The sequence below is a fragment of the Barbus barbus genome, assembly GCF_936440315.1.
Source record: "Barbus barbus genome assembly, chromosome: 34".
Taxonomy (NCBI): Eukaryota; Metazoa; Chordata; class Actinopteri; order Cypriniformes; family Cyprinidae; genus Barbus; species Barbus barbus.
In genome coordinates, this window is record NC_136762.1 from 7,535,563 (window position 1) to 7,557,001 (window position 21,439).

Consider the following 21,439-nt stretch of genomic DNA (forward strand, 5'->3'; position numbering starts at 1 on the left):
GGTTGTAACCTTTTAATGTTAACCTGTCAAATGAATATCTATAGCTGTCCTGCATTCCGTCAAGCTCACGGGATTATACATTGCATCAAGAATGACTTAAAATGTCACTTTAGGTTTCCATCATTTCTCTAGAATGGAAGTTCCTCTGTTTATGTGCTGGTTTACCTGATCCTGCAAAAGTGACATGTTGGATGTTTCTTAATGACGTGATTAGAGCTTTGACATGAGGAAACACCGGACCGACACTTTTAGCACGTGTTAAACATGTTGCATGTAAATGGATATAATGAACTTCATCTCAAAGGTCATGTAAGGTGTGAAAGCATATCTATAATCATAGGTGTTATGGGGGGAAAAAATCTTCCATCCCCTATATAGTTAGCACAAATATTCAAATAATATATATTCAAATAGTCATCCACAAAGACTCATTTAGATGAAATCAAATTAAAATACCAGTCTAAGTGATTCTTTGTTAATCTTTTTTGATCATTCTTTCTTGCTATTTTACGATTATTGAGAATTAACATCTTTGTGTATATTTTTCTCTTCATTTAACCTATAGTACTGAAAAATGGAAATTGAAAAATCAGTTTACTGCATAAAAAACTGTGAGAGCATGTTGTAACCTACTATATTTATTTATATTAATAAAATAGTGTAGAAACAATTTTCTAATTACTTGTAAATTTCACAAACCATTACAAAGAAACAAGTAAAAAATTATCCAATATTTTTTAATTTACTTTAATAATAAAAATGAAATATTTGTAATAATATATATTTAATTTAACATTTTTTACAGAATGCATAACTCATTACACAGCTATTTGGAATAAAGTTATTCTGATTGGTCAAGTATTTCTGGATATTGTCTGTTATCCGTGGCAACACTGTATAACTGACCACTGTGTTTGTCTTCTGTCTTAGCTTTTTCCCTTATTTCAACTCATCATTTCAGAGCCCCCTTGGAAGTTTGGTGAGGCCCTCTAGGGGGCCACGGCCCCCAGGTTGAGAACCACTGCATTAAATTGTCTAAGATTATACTTTTGGAAAATGTGGCTGTGGCCATTCTGAGCATATGCCATTTTATTTCATTCTTTGAAAGTTTGAAAGCTTTTTCAGCTTGCCAAAAACTGTTAGGTCATTTGTAAGCATTTAAAACGGGATCCAATGATTGTGTGTACTTTAATGCACATATTTTCCAAAACATCTAGCCACAAGAGAAATTATAATGACGTGCTGTGTTTCTCATAAATAAACACCTTATAATTGCAATATCAGTTTTGCATATTTTAATGAAGGAACGGTGAAATAGGCTCTTGATTGACGGGTGGAAATCTGATCCGGCGGAGGACAGTGGCAGCCAATGGGAAGCGGGGCGCCGGCTGTTTCTGAAGGGAGGCCCCTGGAGCAGCAGGCAGCGCGTGTGTGTTGACTTGAGCGCGGAGGAGAGACACGAGAGCGCTTTTCTCATTCAGTCCGGCGACACATCCATACATGAATGCGGTGCGTTTACTGGGGTGAGTGCAAGCTTTAAGTTCTACATCACCTTCGACGCTTCAGTAAAACGTAACTAGAAACAGAAAATAAAAAAAAGAGTTTCCAAAAGTCCAGTCCCTTCGGAGGGTCGGGTCACCGCGTTACGCGCGCACAGCACTGCGATATATTTACATTAGGACACTTGCAACTTTATCTATAAAGTGTCACGGATCTGCTGCATTTAATGTCTGTTTCATAATAGTCAGCAATGAATGCGCTCGAGCGCGCAGCAGTTCATGTTCCATCTCCAATAAATCGCTTAAAGTCAGTCTCCTTCTTCAAAGGGTGACCGGACGGCGCGCTCAGAGTCCAACCGCTGCAGAATGGACGGACTTTACGACCAACAAGTGCCTTTCATAAAATCTCATGTAAGTCATGAAGGTAAATCAGTGCTCTCCTTGATTGTAAATATGTATCTGTCATATAAGTGACCGATGAGGAGAATCTGCGTTTTTTTACAATAACGTGACAGGTCCGTCATTTGTATGTGTGTGTGATTCTTCACTTTAGGGAAACTTCTAGACTGATTTCGAAGACATTAATAATCATTGATAGTTTTAAACTATTCATTATAATAGCTGTGGATCCTGTTATTGTGTATTAAAGTACTTATATACCAGAATTGCTATATTTTGGACTGTATAAGGTTCCCTATATAATACATTTAAATTGTTAAAACAATCCCCCTTTTCCCTTAGAAAATCATATTTTCAGTTCTGCAGTTTACATTTTTAAAAATAAAGCATTACTCTTTTACTAGTCACAAATGCATTTAAAAAAATTATTGATCAAACAATTGTGTTATGATATAAATGAGAAGTGACATTGTGAAGATTTTAAAAAATAAAAATAAAAAATAGTTTTTAGAACTTTTAAAAGGGTATCATTACCAAACAGCTTATTAGCCAGTTTTTGAGATTTTTTCAAAAAAAAAAAATGGTTGACTAATATGTTGGGTTAGTATAGTAAGTTCAAGACTATACTTTTTATAACTTTTTCCTAAAAAAAACAACTCCACTTGAGGGTTGATCAAGGCCATGAGCATATCTAGTATAAAACACATTTTTATATTTTATTTTTTAAAGATATCAAACAAGTCAAAAGTGGCACTAACTAAAGAATCTCTCATATATTAGCAGTAAATGTGATGTGTGAAGCTGCAGTTGTGTGTTGCATGTCTTTCAAAAGCGAACTCAACACACTCCATCTTCATTTGAGACAATTGATCTGTTGCTTTCTGCTTAGAATCCTCGGGGAAAGACGTCCAACACAAGACCAGCGAAGGACAGGAAAAGAAAATTCATTAACTCTGACCTGGCGTTGAACACCGAGGGTAAGCACTCAGGTGTGGGTGAAAAAGACAATGTTCATTTCACGCCTTCTTAACATCTCGCAAAATGCAATATCGCTCGTTGCCACCTGCACTCGGGGCTTTAAAATCTCAATCAGCAGCGCTCGCCTCGGTCTTCAGAGGTAATTAAAGCTTTGTACCTGTTGTTTCGCCATCTCAAACTCTGTCGTCTTTGTTTTTAGAGCTGTTTCAAGATCTCAGCCAACTTCAGGAGACCTGGCTTGCTGAAGGTAAGCTCTGTTTACTTCAGTCTCGCTCAAGGTTTCTCAGTGGTTGATCAAGCTTTTGTTTTGAAGCTGAAGAAGCGGAGAGAGCGTGGGGGGGAGATTTGGGGGAGGGGAGCAAATATGCCTCAAGTTACAGACCTAATCTGCAGTCCAATTAATGCATCTGTAGCGAAGGCACTTGGTGTGTCATGCATACATTAGTGCTTGAGAAGATCAGGAGTCTAGGGGGAGACCGAGGAGGTTCTACTTTGAGTGTCATCACAAATTACCAGAAGAACTTGCAGTCTCGCTCACTCTCTTCTCCTCTCATCCGCTTTTGGCAGGAGCTAAGGCAGACGAGCCACCAACACTGCCACCTCTCTCTCTCGCACGCACGCACACGCGCACACCTTCTCTCCCTCACTCGTTTTCTTTTTCATAACCCTCTTTTTCTCGTCTGATACATCTTGTATATTAGGTTTTTGTTTATTTTTGTAACTCTTTTTGTTAAAGAGATGGATTGACAGTAGATCGCTTCAAGAGCTTCAACTTTTAGCACTTCGTTTTTTTCCCCCCAACTTTTTTGTTTTTGGTTGTTTTTGGCAATTTTTTGTTTCTCATGGCAAGACATGCTGGTTGTGGTCTAACTCAAACGTGATGCTTCAGGAGTTAAGCGCGAGTGTCTTCTTCCCACCTTGCTTGCAGCACCGACCTTTAGGTTAGTAAATGGTTCACTCTTTGGTTGATTGTTAATTTGTTTGGAAATATTTTAATGTGATAGAAATTTGAAATTTCTTACAGTGTTACGTTGAAAAAAAAAAAAGTAAATGGCAAACATTTTGAAAATAAAAAATGTAATGTTCATATTGTCTTCAAAATGTAAAATTTTACATTCCTAACAATGTTATGTTAAAATTTTCTAAATGGTAAACTGTCAAATTTGTTGTTAAAAATGTGTGTGAATTTTACTCTAAACTGTGATTTTAAGTGGTGCAAATATTACTAAAAAGTATTTTTTTCTGGCTGCAAAAAGTGAATGATTTTGAAAGGTTTTAACATTATTAAAATGTTGTTGAGGACATTTATACATTTAGAAACCTTAAACTGATTATGTGCATGCAAATTAATTTTAACTGATAATCAGTTTTATTTTTGGAGTTAAATAACATTTTTTAGTTTGCTAAAAAATGATAAATATTCATATATAGTTGGCTGCAATTATGCTGTTATGTTTCCATTTTTATCAGAATGTAAATAAGCTTTGTGGGATTTTATTATTGTCGTAAATTAATATAGGCTGTGAAAAAGATTAAACAAAGTAGTTGGACAGCTGAAAATCATGCAAAGCAGTTTGTAAAACCGATTTCAGCGCTTTGCATTTGTGAAATCCCAGCTGCCTTTCAGCCTATGGAATGCATTTGCGTGCACTTTGGACAAAAAGAGGAAATGAAGATGAGTGTGTGTCTGTTTTCTGTTAGTGATCGCATTACATCTGGTTTATGTGACTGAATTTTTGAATGCCACATGAAAGTCCGACTTAATCAAGTATCTTTTTATTTAGTATCATCTCAAATAACTTCATTGAAATATGCTTTAGTACAGCTGCACCACAGGACACTGTTGTGTGTACCGGTCACCTTTTAAAACCAAACATCTAAAATAAAAGGAAATAATCTAACATGTAAAATAGGACTTGCCCTCCTGCATAAGGAAAGAGAATCTTAATTTTTAATAGACCACTTTCATGTATTTTTTAATATATTTAAAAATGCTTGCAGTATAATTGTGGATTTTGAAATTTAAAAGTACGCTTTAGAACAGATTTCGGACTTTACTGTCCTTGTCGTGAGTTTCATTACGCCAAATCCACCCCAGGGCCTCTAAAAGAATAAGACATGACTTAAATATTTTAGTGTATCCGGCAGAAAAAAAAAAAAAAAAGTAGTCGCTGCAGTAGATATTACAGTGAGGAGTACAATTCAACCTGTCTTCCATCCATCAGCCGCAGCGCCAAAAGATTCAAGATAAATCGCAGATAGATTTAATATATGACTTCCTGTCCATTAGAACCCAAACGAAGACCTAGCGGTTTCATTTCAGAGATTTATTAGCTCAGGTAATTGGAAAGAAGAGGAAGACGTATGAGCGACGGACAGAATTTCCGGCAGCGTAGACTAAAGAGCTGATGGCTCGTCATTTGACGTACATGTGTCATTTTGGCCAGAGACAGCTGACAGTCACTTATTACGTCTAGAAAACTTACAAAAGACTTGATTGAATATGTCATATCAGGATTTAGTTTACTAGTCTTTTTTGATTTCATAGTGTGACCTTTATCTGATTTCTCTGCATCTTTTCCTCTTTGTTTGCCAGAGAGGTGATTATGAGTCTCTTCATGTAGCTGGATTTGCGCCGTTCACGGCCTGGTGCTGCAGTTTGTGTGTTTTCTGCTCTTCTCTTTTTTTCTTTAACTGGTGGACATGCTCCAACACCTTAGCTAGCCTCAGGAGTGGTGCTGGGATCAGCTGTCCCATTCACAGGTTGACTCGTTCACCCTGCTGAGAATACTGGCTGCTGCTCAGTCTCTCCCTTCCTCTCACCTTTTCTCTCTTTAACTGATGTTTACTAAAGCTACCTTTCTGACTCTTAATGCACTTGTTCATTCTCTTCTGATCTGGTGAGGGGATTGTTTAATATTTCTTTGATTGTGTTTGCTTTGGAACCAGCCAGAGAAATGGTGGTGGTATTTCTTATTGAGTTCAACCGGTTGTGCTCGACTTGCCTTTTCAAAACACTGACAAATACTGTAAAGATAAATTGGTCCTGATTACCGTACAACTATATGGTATTGTATGCTATACAGATTGAATTTGACGTTATAGAACAGGGGCTAGTTATCACACTTTTTACTCAAGTGAATACTTTTTAGTGCGGGTTTATTTATGAAAGTCAATTTCTGCATATATACACACACACACACATTTATATTTATTATATATTTCTATTTGAACCATTATTGCCCAGCAACAAAAGATACAGGTAATTAAATACATGTGGGCCTCTGTGGGGTAAGTTGTCACAGAAAAAAACATTTTTTGCTAAATTTTAAACAGTAAGATAAATATGAAACAATAATTTTTGAAAGGGCAAAAATGTAAAAAGTAACACAAAATAAAATATCAAACCATTGTTTTGGCCTACAAATATATATATAAATATTTTATATTTTAATTATATGATTTACAGCACATATGGCAACTTGCCTGTTGTTGATCTGACATATATATATATATATATATATATATATATATATTTATTTAATTATTGTATTTTAACTTTTCAGTTATAATGTATCTTCATTATGTAGTTGTCTTTTGATTAAATTAGATTTTTGACTTAAAAACCTAAAAAAATACTAAGATGAAAGCCTTATGACATCATCTCTGAAAATAATTTGGTGTTTTTACTCAGAAATTGCTATTAAATTTCGCAAATAATTTCAAAGAAACGGCAAGTAGTGAAATTCCAAAGTAGAAAGACTACTAAAATAGACTTGATTGTGAAATATGCTCCCATAAAGTTTTATTCACAGCTTATAATTTTACAGTGTAGCCTAGTCTCATCTATATTGTTTAACAAATAAAAATTCACAAGTGGTTTTTCAGTTAAAAATTTTCCCATCTTGCCATGAGATATGAATGCATTACCATTTACACAGACATGAGAAAACACTCCCGTTTCCAAAAACAAAGCCGAAAATCCAAGTAGTCGAGCGAAACTTGTTGCCTTACACAAAGCAAATGTGGATTTGTGCGTGTTGCGACTTGTTACTGTTGTGAAAATGAAAATCCAATTTTAGTGCAGAGGAATAAACGTGCTAATAGCCCCGTGCAGCGAGGTCTCTTGCTCTCCTCCACCACGGTGCGCCTTTGTGTCGAGCTGAACAAGCAATAAACAACAGAAGTCTTGCAAGAGTGCAAACGCATGTGATATAAACATGAATGTGTTTAATTGAGCTCCGTATGAAGGCTTTATTATTTTAGCATTAGCTACAAGAGAGGGAAAGGTAGGGGAACGTGCTCTGTTTGGACGGCAGCCGTCACGGCAGGTACAGGTGCATTCACCAGTGGGGATGTGTCCCAATTAGACAGTGTGAACAATAGGTGTTTTCTCGCTGCATGGCTAGCCTTATGAAGACGCTGTGTAAAGCACATTTGATCACAAGGCAAGGTGTTTTTCCTTTGGTTGCCTGGTTTGTTTATTTTATTTTTTAATCTTCAAACTGTTTTTAGACACAATTATGTCAAGATGGATAAGGGGTGCATTTCACACGCAAGACCCTGCTTTGTCCAACAAATTAAGTTGAAATTAAATTACTGACATAATTAGAGGATATGTTTCGTCTGTTTTAAACCAATAAATGTCTTTATGGGTTGGCCTGAGAATTTCAAATCATTAGTGTTTCAATTACAGAGGATTATTAGAGGAAATAACTCATTAAAGTGATTATTAGAGTAGAGATTGTGTTAGAATGACTTGTGGAAACCTAATACAATGATTATGAAAGAAAAATATTTATTTATCCTTTTCTCTCTTATTTTTCTCCCAGCTCAAGTTCCTGACAATGATGAGCAGTTTGTTCCAGATTTTCAGAGTGAAAACTGTAAGTGTGACCTTTTTTTATTTTAATGTGGCTCTACAAAATAACAGCTTATATTTTGCAAAGCGACTTTTGAGCTCACGTTTGCGACATGTTGTCGTTCGCCGCTGTTGTTTCTGTGAATAAACAGAGAGAGAGTGCGAGCGGCGTGTGTTCTCTAGGTTGTGTACCTTCTCAGCGAGTGCAGCCAGAAGCAATAGGCCTTTAAATGGGCATAGGAAGTAAAGTTGGCGCACAGTGGTCGTGGCAGAGCCGGTGCCAGTGTCGGAAGTGGCATGGACTGAATGAGGCACAGAGGGGAGCGAGTCCAGCTTATGTCTTAAAGAGGAGCCAAAACAGACTCTGCTACTGAGGATGTTGGGGAGAAGAAGGGGGGCTTTGTCTTTCTAGAGAACTCAAGCTCATTAGGCAAATAAAATATACTAGTGTTTGCTGATAATGGGCTATTGTCCTGTATCCCTTCCTTAGACTCTATTGTGAGCGTAGGCCGTGGCAAAAGAGGAGTGAAATGTCACTGAAGGAAGCCTTTTTTTGTGTCGATATTTTGAAGTAAATAGTTTTCCATTCCAATATGTATTTTTAAGCAAAAACGATGGAACTGCAGGGTGTTAGTTGGCGTTGTTGGCAGGATAGTGGAGGAGAGGAGGGACAGGCAGATGGAGGTAGAGCGAGGGCATGGCGGTTGGGCTCTTGAACGGGCATCCTGGCCCTCCCATATGGGTCTGAGTCGACAATGCCAGTGGATCACTTCCGTTTCATGTGGTCCATTCCCACAAAACACCTCAAAATGGGATATACAGGGATAACAGCCAGAAAATACACCTCTCAAACTGCTGCTGCGCACTAGACGTGTGTGGCCTGATAAACTGGTTGTTTGTGAAATTATTTGTATCATTTAAAGATTTGTAATATACTGTATGTGTTGTTGACTTTTACCATTTAAAAACTATTTTTAAGGAATTAATATTTTTAACTAGCAAGGATGCATTACATTGATCAAACGTGACAGTAAATATGCAAAGAAATTATTTTAAGTAAATTAAAAATTATTTTGAACTTTCTATTCATCAAGAAAGCCTGAAAAAGCAGCACAAGTGTTTGAAACATTGACGATAATAAGAAATTGAGCACCAAATCAGCATATTAGAATTATTTCTGAAAACTGAGCACCAAATCAGCATGCTTTGTCTGAATGATCATGTGACACTGAGTAATGCTGGCTGCTGAAAATTCAGTTTAAAATATGTTAATACATTACTGTTTTACTGTATTTTTGATCAAGTAAATGCAGCCTTGGTGCATATGGTAAGTGCATAAAAATATTCCGACCCCACATTTTTTAATGGTAGTGTATATATTTTTTCTCTTTTAAATGCATTTGTAATTGTTAAGAGAATTGGTGGTGGTACTGTAAAATATCAATCGTTTAAAACACTAATATAATAGTGATTTGTGGCTGGGGAAGTGTGATCAAACAGTGATTATATTTTAGTTATTTGCCCTTTTGTAAAGGCCATCGTAATTCCAGCCCAGTGTTTAAGAAGAAGGTGTGACTGAATCTATTATCAGCGAGTAACAGTCAGCGAAGAGGTGAGAGTGAGAAAGAGAGAAGGGTGAGAAAACGCACGACCATCAGCACAGAAAAAAAAACAAAACAGTATGACACTTAGAAACAGTTGTGATTTTTACCCAAATGCACTTTTATGTAACACATGGAGCAGTGAAAATGGTGTTCGGTAGCATTATGAATGGACTTTTGGCAGAGAAAAGACTATTGATTTATGAAAATTAAATCTATTAGAGCGCAGCTTTAAGTAAAGAAATGGAACATTTTGAGGAATGGAACATGAATGTTTAGTTAACGCCATAACAATGGAAATAATTTGTGAATATTTTGCATAAGTTAAGATTCAGAAATGAATATTTTGCTGTACTCAAGATGTTCTTTTGATTTTATAAGAGCTCTTTATTTTAGTCAATTATTTATTTATTTGATTTTATTTTTTTGGAGGTGTTGCCCACTTCAGTTGACATCTAACATGGTTTTAAATGCATCTCATAAATTGCAAGGACACAACAAATTGAAAGTAAATGTCATAAACGACTTCTTGAAAATGTTGTCCATTAACACCAATCAATGAACGTGTAATTGTTGCAATCCTGGAATGACATCCTGCACATATGACGTCCTGTGATGCTAACAGATTTTGTATTGATTCGTTTACTCATATTCCTTTGCGTAAAATCAATTATGGCATTTTCTTTTCTCTTCGTCTGTCTACGCGCTTCTTAATATGGTCCGTCAAGAAGTCTTCTCAAGTATAAATTATTCATCCATACTGCTACTTTTAGAATCCACTATCATGAACAACGACACATCCTAACAAGACCATTTAAAATTTCAGAAGACTGCCAAATAAATGACGTTTTTTTACTTTAGACATTGATATTTTTATTCTTAACTTTATTACACCAGTTTAATCAAATAAATGAAGTACTTTCTATTTATGCTTTTATTCTTCTTCCCTTTCTTCATGTTTTCAAAGATTACCTTTAGAAGCAGAAATGTTTAAATACATTAGTAACACTTCTTGACAACAGCTGTCATTCAAATTACTGAATGTAAAAAATCTGACGAAAAACAATACTGAATTTACTTAAATGTGCCTTAAAGATGTTTTTAAAGAAGTTGGTTACACTATTGATGCAGATTTATATTTTAAATGTATTTTATTACATATCCATCTTGAGTTGCTGAAAACACAAACCTTTTGCATGCAAACAGAAATCGAATGATTTTTGGTGAATGCATTTAAAAATGTAAACGTTGTAAAGTCTTCTCAACTTCATCTGCAGATGCCTTGTGTGAGTGAGAGACTGATTGCAGTTTAAAATGACACTAATGAATATAGTGAGGATCTTGGTGTTCTGTTTAAACATCTATACATTTGTCTCTTCTTCAGTGGCGTTCCACGGGCTGCAGTTGAGGATAAAGAGAGAGCCCCACAGTCCGTGTACTGATCTGGGCTTAGCCTGCAGTCAGGACAGGCCCTTCAGAATCCACTATGGGGAGAAGTGCCTGTATAACATCAGGTAACGTTCACAGAATCCCACAGAAAATAATCAAATCTTGTATATGACACTAAATGATCGTATAACTTGCATGCATCAAGTGTTATAAGAAAATAGTAACGAGACGAACGCTAGACTGCGACGTCTGCATGAAAGGATTTTTGCACCAAAGCAGAAAAAATCAGCTCTAAACTTTATACTTTCAGCTGGCAGAGAGACTCTAGCATCACATATTTTGGTTTGCAAATTCAGCCTCGGCATCTGGAGTGAGAGAGTTAAGTGATAAATGGGCCGAATATGTCTACATACATTTGCAATAACGCTACCGTTTAACAAACTATTTTTCCTATTATTTGTCAATTTAGGATGTGTTATTTTCCTAATTACAGATGTTTTGTGAAAAAAGCCTAATTTCTGAATGCAAATGTTGGGTTTGTTAATCACGCTGCTCGTGACGCTGAATTTTCAGGGCTTCGCATAAAGCACAAATTCACCTCTGACGCTAAAGTGTTGCAGTGGGTGTGTGTTTCACCTTTTATATGTGACTAAAGGCTGAATAAAAGCACAGACGTTCATTTGACAGAACAGCCCTAAAGCAGATGGGGTCTTGGCATAGATGTCACTTTTCAGCCTGAGCCAAGAATAGTCATAAAGATTTATGGGGGGAAAAAAAGCACAATAATAATAGTTTTCCTTTAGTTATTTACTCAAAGGCAACTGTACAGCAGGTGCTGTTCAAAATGATTTGAATGAGATCCACCTGAAATTGGAAAGGGGGAAGAAAACACAAAAAAAAAAAGAAAAGAAAAGAAAAACAAGAAATTACGCTATGGTGCATTAAGTGCAATAAATGGCTTTTCCACTTGGACAAGCGTCTACGGCAAACACGGTTGCTTGGTTACAGTTATCTTCCTATTGATTTGATTTTAAATTTATGACATTTCACTTGGATGTTTTATTTCGCTGGAGGAGCCAACCTGCCCTCGTAATGCAGATGGCACTCAAGCTGAACCAACAACCTCTGTGATAATGATGTTCTCTTCAGATGTGCTTTGGAGATTGTCAAGCCCCATAGAAGCCTGTTCCTTCCTTGTCTTTTAATGTTTCTGAATGGAGTGTAATTGCGTTAAGGTTCATATCTGACAAGATATCAGATGGTTTCTCTTTGGTACCTTGTCGATTGTGGCATGTGAGGGGTGGAAAGCTGGTAGAGCTGGATGGATATAGGATAGATGTGGGGAATTGTGGGATTTTTTTGTTAGATTATAGACAATTCCTGCATGTAAGAGGTCGAAAATGTTTGGTATATACATCATTATATATATATATATATATATATATATATATGTGTATATGTATATATATATATATATATATATATATATATGTGTATATGTGTGTATATATATATGTGTATATATATATATATATATATGTATATGTATATATATATTTGTGTGTGTGTGTGTGTGTGTGTGTGTGTGTGTACACTATTGTTCAAAATTCTGGTGTCAGTTAGATTTTTTTTTTTTTATAATTTTAATAATTTTATTCAGTAACGATGCATTAAATTGATCAAATATGACAGTAAACACATACTGTTTCTAAAGATGTATGTTTCAAATAAATGCTGCTTTCTTGAACGTTCTATTCATGAGAGAATCTTGAAAAAAAACCATAATGGTTTCCACAAAAATATTAAGCAGCACTGTTTTCAACATTGATAATAAAAATGTTTCTTGAGCAGCAAATCAGCATATTAGAAGGATTTCTGAAGAATCATGTGACACTGAAGACTGGAGCCATGATGCTTAAAATTCAGCTTTGCATCACAGGAATAAACTACAGTTTGAAATATATTAAAATATAAAAGAGTTATTTTAAATTGTAATAATATTTCACAATATTACAGCATTTACTGTATTAAATGCCGACTTGGTTAACATAAGACACTAACCCCAAACTTTTAAGCAATAAATTCAAATTATATTTTAGTAAATATTATATGTTTATTTTAATTATAACTTATTGTTGTTGTTATTATTGTATAAATTATAATTGTAGTACCTTTAGTCTTATGAATTTTTTTCACAATTTTATTAGTATTATTTTTTTACATTTTTAATTAAGTTTCCCCTTTAAAAACATGTAATTCAAAAGATATAAAAATCAATTTAAAAATAATTTCCAGCCATTTTTGAAATACCAGTTTAGCATGCATTATACAATAGGCTATGCTGCAGACAAAAAGCTTTAGCGTTTATCTTTTAAAAAAAATTTTTTTTAAATTTTCCAGCAATAAAGTCGAGCACAGTCTCATAATAATCTCAATAGCCTGAAAGGCCCTCAGGAAAGACTAACTTAAACTGCTCTTGTTCCCTGGTGTCTCCAGTGCCTACGAGCAGAAGCATCCCTCGGGAATGAAGGCCTCCAGCCCAGTGTCTACCCCCTGCAGCACACCCGTGTCCCCTGGACAGCATGTGTCTCCCACTGCCGCCCCCACCCCGAAACCAGACAGGACGTACCCTCACCTCGCACCCCCCCAGCCCCTCCCTGACAGCGCTTACCCCATGGACCACAGGTACTGATATTACCAAAACACTACAGATAGATAGATAGATAGATAGATAGATAGATAGATAGATAGATAGATAGATAGATATCATGCGTGATACTTATTCTATTCAGTGTTTTGTTCAGATTTCGGCGGCAGTTGTCGGAGCCGTGTCATTCGTTCCCCTCTCCTTCGATGTCGCGGGACGGACGGCCCATGTATCACAGACAGATGTCAGAACCCAGCATCCCCTTCCCTCCTCAGGGGTTCAAGCAGGAGTACGGCGACCCCCTCTTCGAACATCCGGCCATGGTGGGGGCACCGCTCCCCCAGACGTACCCACACTCCATGATGATCAAACAAGAGCCTCGCGACTTCACCTACGACTCAGGTGAGTTTCATTTCTATCCGTTTGCAAGTCTGCTTGTATACTAACAGAGGAGTATATTGCTCAATTTGTAACATTTCCACAAAATATTAGGCCAAGCAACTGTTTTCAACATTGATAATAAAAAGAAATGTTATTTATAAACACTGTCTATTTATAAATGGTCCTGAAAAAATGTTTGCCACAAAAATATTAAGCGCCACAACTGTTTTCAACACTGATTAAAATAGGAAACTTTACTTGCAGTAAATCAGTATATTAGAATGATTTCTGAAGGATCATGTGACACTGAAGACTGGAGTAATGATGCTGAAAATTCAGCTTTTTAAAATATATTACAATAGAATATTTTACTAATATTTCACAATATTACTGTATTTTGTGCAAATAAATGCAGCCTTTTTCAAAAACATGAAAAAAGTTTAAATAAACAGAAAAATAAATATATAGAATAGAATAAATAGGGATTTTTTTTAAATAAATAAATAAAGCATGATTTATAAGGATATGGAGACAGTATATACTTCACTAAACTAACAGCAAACAATCTGAAGGTCATTTTTCTTTAGTTTCTTTTGGGTACTCATACAGCCAGATAGCAACTTTATTAGGGACTGGGAGATTGATAGAATTAGCGTGTTATCAGGAAATTTGGGCCTGATCTCATTTCCTGAGGGCCTGGCTGGAAAGGAGAGGGGCCCCTAATCTCTCCCCCAGGGCCCCCCAGGCTGTCGGCCCAGCTCTGGCATGAATGAAGAGGCTTTTGGTTTTCATTCAGAAAAAATGGAGGTGGAAGCAGCCGCTTGTCAGGAAAGAATGCAGCACTGCTTCTCAGCTGTTTCCGGTTGATTATGTGAATCTGTAAAATGTAACCTGAGGATAATAGCAGTAAGGCTGGGGTCTTTTCTGTTTACTTAATGTCAAAGCAAAAAAAATCTAATTTTATTATATTTTTAAACAAAATATTTGTATTATTATTCTGAAATTAACATTTACAACAGACCATTAGTTTGTTATGCTTTAGTCCAGTATGTGTTCATCTTGAAATATTACTAACAATATAAAAGTTATTTTTACATTTAGTTTATACAAATTTTAATTACACTTTATTATTATTATTATTTTAAAATTAATGTTTACAACAGATACTCTGACAGTTCCTAAATAATTGTTAGTGGTATTTAAAAAATGAAATATATTTTTGCAGGTACATACAGTATACTAACTTTTTACATTGTATGTTGATATTATTATCTATCACATATTGTCTAATTATTATCTATAAAATTAGACACACTAAAAGCTAACAGATGAAGTGATGAGAGCTTCATGAGTGTGTGTGATTTGTCTGCATTGGTTCTTTACATCAGTGGAGGAGATCATTGACATGTTTTGCATCCCCTCCCAGCCATTTAGAAGAATTTATTCTGCCTCATAAAGGAGCTTGTTTGTTGTGAGCTGTGTAAGGACTGGGCAGTCAGCGGCTAATTTAATCAGCGGTAATTTCCTCGACAGGCCCATTACTTGAATGAAACCCTGAGAGATCTTTATAGGTCCAAATGAACAGGGTTAGATGTTTTATGGAGCATTCACTTAAGCTGTCTTGCTTTGCTTTGATTGAATCACAGCTCCAACAAACAACATGACTGACGCGGAGCACAAGGCGTCCGCTGCGGTTAATCCTCACAAATCTGTTGTCCATAATGTTTTAACCTACTCTTTTGAATATAAAGAATATAAAGATGTTGTCCTGGGGATTTTTTTTCCATTGTCATTGTAATAGTAAGCAAATAAATAAATACATATAAATATAAGTTTTAGTTTTTAGCTGAACACATGCATAATTTTTTCCGCTTTTTAAAATGCTTTTTTAAATTTGTTTTCCTTTTTCAGAAGTGCCTAGCTGTCACTCTGTATATCTTAGACAAGAAGGATATCTGGCCCACAATAACAGAGCAGAGGGTAACTATCCACACAGTATAATATTTTTAATCTTATATGGCTATTTTATTATTTAAAATGTCTAATTTGACGTTTTATTTAATGTATAAAGTCATATTATAACAATATCTCAATGTCTTTATTCAATAGGATGTATGTTCGACAAAGTTGCAAGGCACTTCTATGATGACACTTGCGTGGTACCAGAGAAAGTTGAAAGTATGTATTTATTTATTTACTTAAATTTATGTGCTGAGTTAAATATTATTTATGAAATAATAAGTTGACTCTTTACTATACAGTCATCTATAGACTTGAATACTGTATGAGACTCCAGACATTTAACATATAATATGACAACTTTATCCATTGAAAGCTGCGCCATTGCTTTACTTTTTATTGTATTTTTTTATGCCCAGTTTCACCATGATGATGTCTTGCCCATAGGCATTATAGGATTGGGCTACGTGAGCTAATGCCTTTTGTAATTTTTCCTCCCATAGGTGAGATAAAGCAGGAGGCGGGGCTGTACCGTGAAGGCCCGACCTATCAGAGACGAGGCTCGCTACAGCTCTGGCAGTTTTTGGTGGCCCTATTGGATGACCCCTCAAACTCACACTTCATTGCGTGGACAGGCCGGGGCATGGAGTTTAAACTCATTGAGCCCGAGGAGGTACTAACTAGCCTTAATATGACATTTTTCAACCAAGATTTTATCTGTATGTGGTGTGCATTGTGTTTGGAGGATTTAATAAAAATAGTTTTAGGACATTCATATTTTAAAGTAACTAAAATAAGTCATGTATTATACAAATGTAACCCCCTATAAAGCCTGACATGAAAAAAATCTTTATTTTTTTTTAATGGAACAGTTTATTGAGCCTATATTTTTTTTTAATGCACAGGATTTTTTTTGCTGAATATCATATTTGATACTGCAGGCTTTTATGGTTCATATATTAAGATATAAGAGAATATGGAGCTCATATTTGGGGAAAAATAAAACACCTCAGTTTTATTCGGAGGCCCAAACTGAGTGAAAATATGCTACAGTTGCTTTTCAGCAAAGTTTTAATTATGCTGATAATTTAAAAGCTTTTAAATTTTGTGCATCAAATATGATACAGTTAGCTATATTATAGGGTTAAAATAATTTTAGGACATGATATATTGCTTAATTGCATCATTATCTGATTATATTTACTAAATTTAAAGTATCTCCATGCTATATGCAAGTTTTGATTCCTAGCGAGTCTCTTTATTTGTGACCCTGGACCACAAAACCAGTCATAAGGGTAAATTTTTCGAAATTGAGATTTATACAACATCTGAAAGCTGAATAAATAAGATTTCCATTGATGTATGGTTTGTTAAGATACAACTATTTGAAAATCTGGAATCGAAATATCTAAAAATATAAATATTGAGAAAATCGCCTTTAAAGTTGTCCAAATGAAGTTCTTAGCAATGCATATTACTAATCAAACATTAAGTTTTGATATATTTATAGTAAGAAATTTACAAAATATCTTCATGGAACATAATCTTTACTTAATGTCCTAATGATTTTTTGGCATAAAAAAAAAAACAATAATTTTGACCCATACAATGTATTTTTGGCTATTGCTGCAAATATACCCCAGCGACTTAAGACTGGTTTTGTGGTCCAGGGTCACATTTGTTTGTTCAAAAGCGCCTGTCATGTCCATCCAAAAAAATTAAGTATTTCAACATGTCGACTCTCTAAAAAGTCCGAAGTGTTTAGAAAGCACGGACAGAGGTGTGTTTGTGTAAAGTGTCGGCAGCAGTGGGATTTGTTAGTCCTGTATGTGTGTGTGTGTGTGTGTGTGTACTGGCGTTGGTCCACAGGGCAGCTGTAGGGAACAGGGAGTCATTCATGCCATCAGGTGACTGTGGGCCGTTGGGATTGTCTGGGCGGGTGCAAGGCGTGAATGAGCCGCAGTAGAGTGAAAAAGGCCCACAGCGCCGGGCTCTGGGAGAGTGGTGGGAGGGAGATTTGAAAAGGAGGGGGGCACAGGTGGAGGAACATCTGCCACAATCTGCTGTTCCTAATGAACACATCTCTGACTAGAGGTATGAGTACACGGCTGTGGCCAATGAGAGGACGCCGACTTGTTTTTCACCTCTTTAGCTGCAGACCCGTCAATGCTTTGTTTTTGAGGAAGGCCCTTAATGTGAGAGAGTTTAGTGGGTGTTAGATCTTGATTTTGTGTCATGTTTGAGAGAACCTTATGTATTTTTGCAGTACGTTCATTTGTACCAACGTATTCCCTTTGCTTCGAAGGTTGCGCGACGTTGGGGAATTCAAAAGAATCGGCCTGCCATGAACTACGACAAGCTTAGCAGATCGTTGCGCTATTACTATGAGAAAGGCATCATGCAAAAGGTAATACAGGCTTCTGATACACATCACAACTAGATTTTATACTTTCAAAATACTATCCTTTTTCCATATATTGGCTTTTTCATAAATTACTTTTTAATAATGCTAACGACTGTTTTAAAGCTCATATGCTAATAGGAAAATGTAATGCTCAGCTGCAATGGTAAAGTCTGAATACACTATTGTTCAAAAGGATGCCAGTAAGGACATTTATAATGTTACAAAAGATTTCTATTTCAAATAAATGCTGCTTTTGAACATTCATCAAAGCTCCTGAAAAAAAAATCATGGTTTATATGCTGTAAAACATATAAAACACTTTTCATTTTTAGTTGTTTTTATAAATATGTAAAACAATTTTAAATTGCAATAATATTTTAAAATATTAATGTTTTTACTTTTTAATAAAAATAAATGAAGAATTGGTGAGGCTTTTTAAAGACATTTAAAAAAATCTTACCTTTTTTTTTTACTATAATTTTAAATTTTAGGATATTTTAAGCAAAAAATGATCATTTATGGTGAACAATAAAGCATCCAAATTTGGACTTGAATGTAGTGAAAATTGTTATTGTTCTAAAAAAATATTTTTGTGTAATTGTTAAACGTCATTTTTATGATCTCATATTATTACAATACGTCAAGGAATATTAATTAAAAATTAAAACATTTATCCCAAAAATAAAAATTCTGTCATTAATTACTCGCCCTCATATCGTTCCAAACCAATAAGACTACATCTTCGAAACACAAATTAAGATATTTTTGATGAACTCCGAGAGCTTTCTGACCCTCCATAGACAGCAAGGGTACTACCATGATCAAGGCACAGAAATATTGCAAGGACATCGTTAAAATAGTCCATGTGATATCAGTGGTTCAATCATAATTTTATGAAGCTACGAGAATACTTTTTGTGTGCAAAGAAAACAAAAATAATAACTTTATTCAACAATTCTTCTCCTCCGCATCACCCTATAGCGCCATTTTGGAAAGTATCATGACGCATGCGTGATTGCGCATAAACAACACATGCGTGTGGTGCTGCTGACGTAGAACATGCAAGCGCTGCGCCTTGTTTACATTCAGAGGAAATCACGTAAAAAAAATAAAAATGTGATTTTAAAAAATGGACCTTGCACTGTTGAAATGTATAGTAATATTCTGGTTTCTTGACTCAAAGGTGGCAGGCGAAAGATACGTGTATAAGTTTGTCTGCGACCCCGAGGCTTTGTTCTCCATGGCCTTCCCTGACAATCAGCGTCCGGTGCTGAAGACCGACCTGGAGCGGCAGATCAACGAGGAAGACACCGTGCCATTGTCACACTTCGATGAGAACATGGCGTACATTCAAGAGGGCGGCTACTGCAATCCGCACCCATACAACGAGGGCTACGTCTACTGAAAACTGCTACTGGCCGTTCGAAAACAAAACGAAAAACTTTCAGACTTGTCCCTCATTTCCTTCAGTCATTCCCCAGGACAAAAGAGAGCACTTTATGGACAGAGGATGATGGCAGTGTGTAAACCTACAAACGTACTGGTGTAGTTACGTTAGATGCTCCCTTAGTGTTTTTTGTTGCTATTGAAGGGGATGGGGTGTTTCAGCATGCCGTTTTCTCACAGCGAAAGACTCTTGAGGGCAAATGGCCTCTCTTCGGACAGACGTTTTGAACTATTTAGACAGGTTAGAGTCTGGAGCACGTGAGTGGAAAAATCCCAACCTCTTTTACCATTGAAACTCTTGGATTGTTTGTGGAGCGCTTTGTTATTTTCACACATTTTCACAGCATTTGTTTTCTCTCCCTTGGTGTCAAACTGAGTAAATAATACAGTGTATTACTATAGAAATAAAATCCTTCAAACTCTCCATCTCAAAGTGAGCACATATCTGAGTAAACGGCCCTTACACATCCTTTCTCGCACGTTCAGGACCCATACAGTGATTAATTACTAGCACAGTTACAACAAACAACTGATTCATGTTATTTGTGAAACACTAATATTCACGTTATACCCGTATATATATATTCTCCTATGAATATAATGTCGTAGAGGAGGGAAGATGCAGGTAATTTTCTCAATGAACAACAGATTTTTTCTTAATGAATTAAAGACAAAAAAAAAAAATCCCATGACAGCATGATTTTGTAATACTACAGTACATGGTGTTTCAAATACTGCTTTTCGAAATCTATTTAAATGAACATCTGTATAGTTCAGTAACAATACAGTATAATTATCACTGTATTTCACTGAATATGACTTTTTGATCAAAATCGCTATAGATATCAAATAGTTATCTTCTGACAGGCTTCACGTGTGTCTATGACATCATTCTTTTAAAGCTACATTTCTACTATTAGAGTGACAAATTGCTTTTTTATTAGGAAAAAAGCGGATGTTGGTTCATTACTCGCTCCCCATGCCATCATTGAAAATATAAAACATGTACGTATATTCAGGTTAATGCACCTCAATGCTGCTTTTCGTGTAAATCTAGTCACATATGATCAGACGGCAGCTATGCCCTGCAGTACGTTCATTTTTTTTTCTTCATTTTTTTTTACATTGAAAAAATAAAAAAACGTCAGTGTTTATTGAATGTAAAAAATATATACGTAATTGCGAAGGGAATGGCAATAGCTACACTTCTGTAATAAAATAGTGTTGAAATACAATTGGGTTGTTTTTTTGTATGCACAATGTGATTTTTTTTTTTTTTTTTTGTCAATCTTGGTCTCATATTTCAATCACAAAAACAGCCAAGCAAATAAGCAGTGTTGTTCCTAATAGTTACTGATTTCATTCAGGTTCCAAATCCACAATAAAACTGATAAAAATAGAAGTTATTACTTGAAATGGTTGTCCAATTCAACTTTTTATTTTTTGTAACGCTGACTTTTTACTGTATTGATGCTTGCCGCTATATATATATATATATATACACATACATATACATACACACTCACACAAATTAAATGGAAAAAGCAAAAAGTAACCACTTTAATGTTAATTAAATTGCTTACATTTTGCTTTATCCTTTAATTTATTGACTTTTTGTACTATGAAATGTCACTTACTAAGCAATACCATGGTATATTTTAAAGTACCTTGGTATTACCAACATTTGTTTGAGCGGTGCAGACAAACCGTCATCCTTTATACGCTTATACAAACACATCGTCACAACAACACAGTGGTAAACAAGCCTGACAACTGTGTCCCATAATATCAAGCACACACTGGCCCAAAGTTGTGGTCAAATTTGGCTGTTAAAACGACCGTCACGGTTACCAAAAAAGCACAAATGACTGTGGT

General features: G+C 35.5%; 1 protein-coding gene across 7 annotated transcripts; it reads left to right on the forward strand.

Moving 5' to 3' along the window:
- Nucleotides 1-1,418: 1,418 nt before the first annotated feature.
- On the forward strand, nucleotides 1,419-20,797 carry LOC306853942 (ETS translocation variant 1-like). Of its 7 annotated transcripts, none has more exons than XM_079391662.1 (14): nucleotides 1,419-1,523; nucleotides 1,827-1,910; nucleotides 2,788-2,875; nucleotides 3,076-3,123; nucleotides 3,444-3,817; nucleotides 7,709-7,762; nucleotides 10,723-10,852; nucleotides 13,224-13,412; nucleotides 13,532-13,776; nucleotides 15,667-15,735; nucleotides 15,865-15,933; nucleotides 16,218-16,387; nucleotides 18,020-18,121; nucleotides 19,302-20,797. In XM_079391662.1, exons 5-14 carry the CDS (start codon nucleotides 3,757-3,759, stop codon nucleotides 19,521-19,523), a joined length of 1,311 nt encoding a protein of 436 aa, XP_079247788.1. In that variant the 5' UTR covers nucleotides 1,419-1,523; nucleotides 1,827-1,910; nucleotides 2,788-2,875; nucleotides 3,076-3,123; nucleotides 3,444-3,756; the 3' UTR covers nucleotides 19,524-20,797. The 7 variants fall into 7 exon arrangements, with proteins under 7 accessions (XP_079247788.1, XP_079247789.1, XP_079247783.1 ...); XM_079391663.1 differs by having other exon boundaries at nucleotides 1,425-1,523; nucleotides 3,752-3,817; XM_079391661.1 differs by having other exon boundaries at nucleotides 1,442-1,523; nucleotides 13,520-13,776.
- The last annotated feature ends 642 nt before the right edge of the window (nucleotides 20,798-21,439 follow it).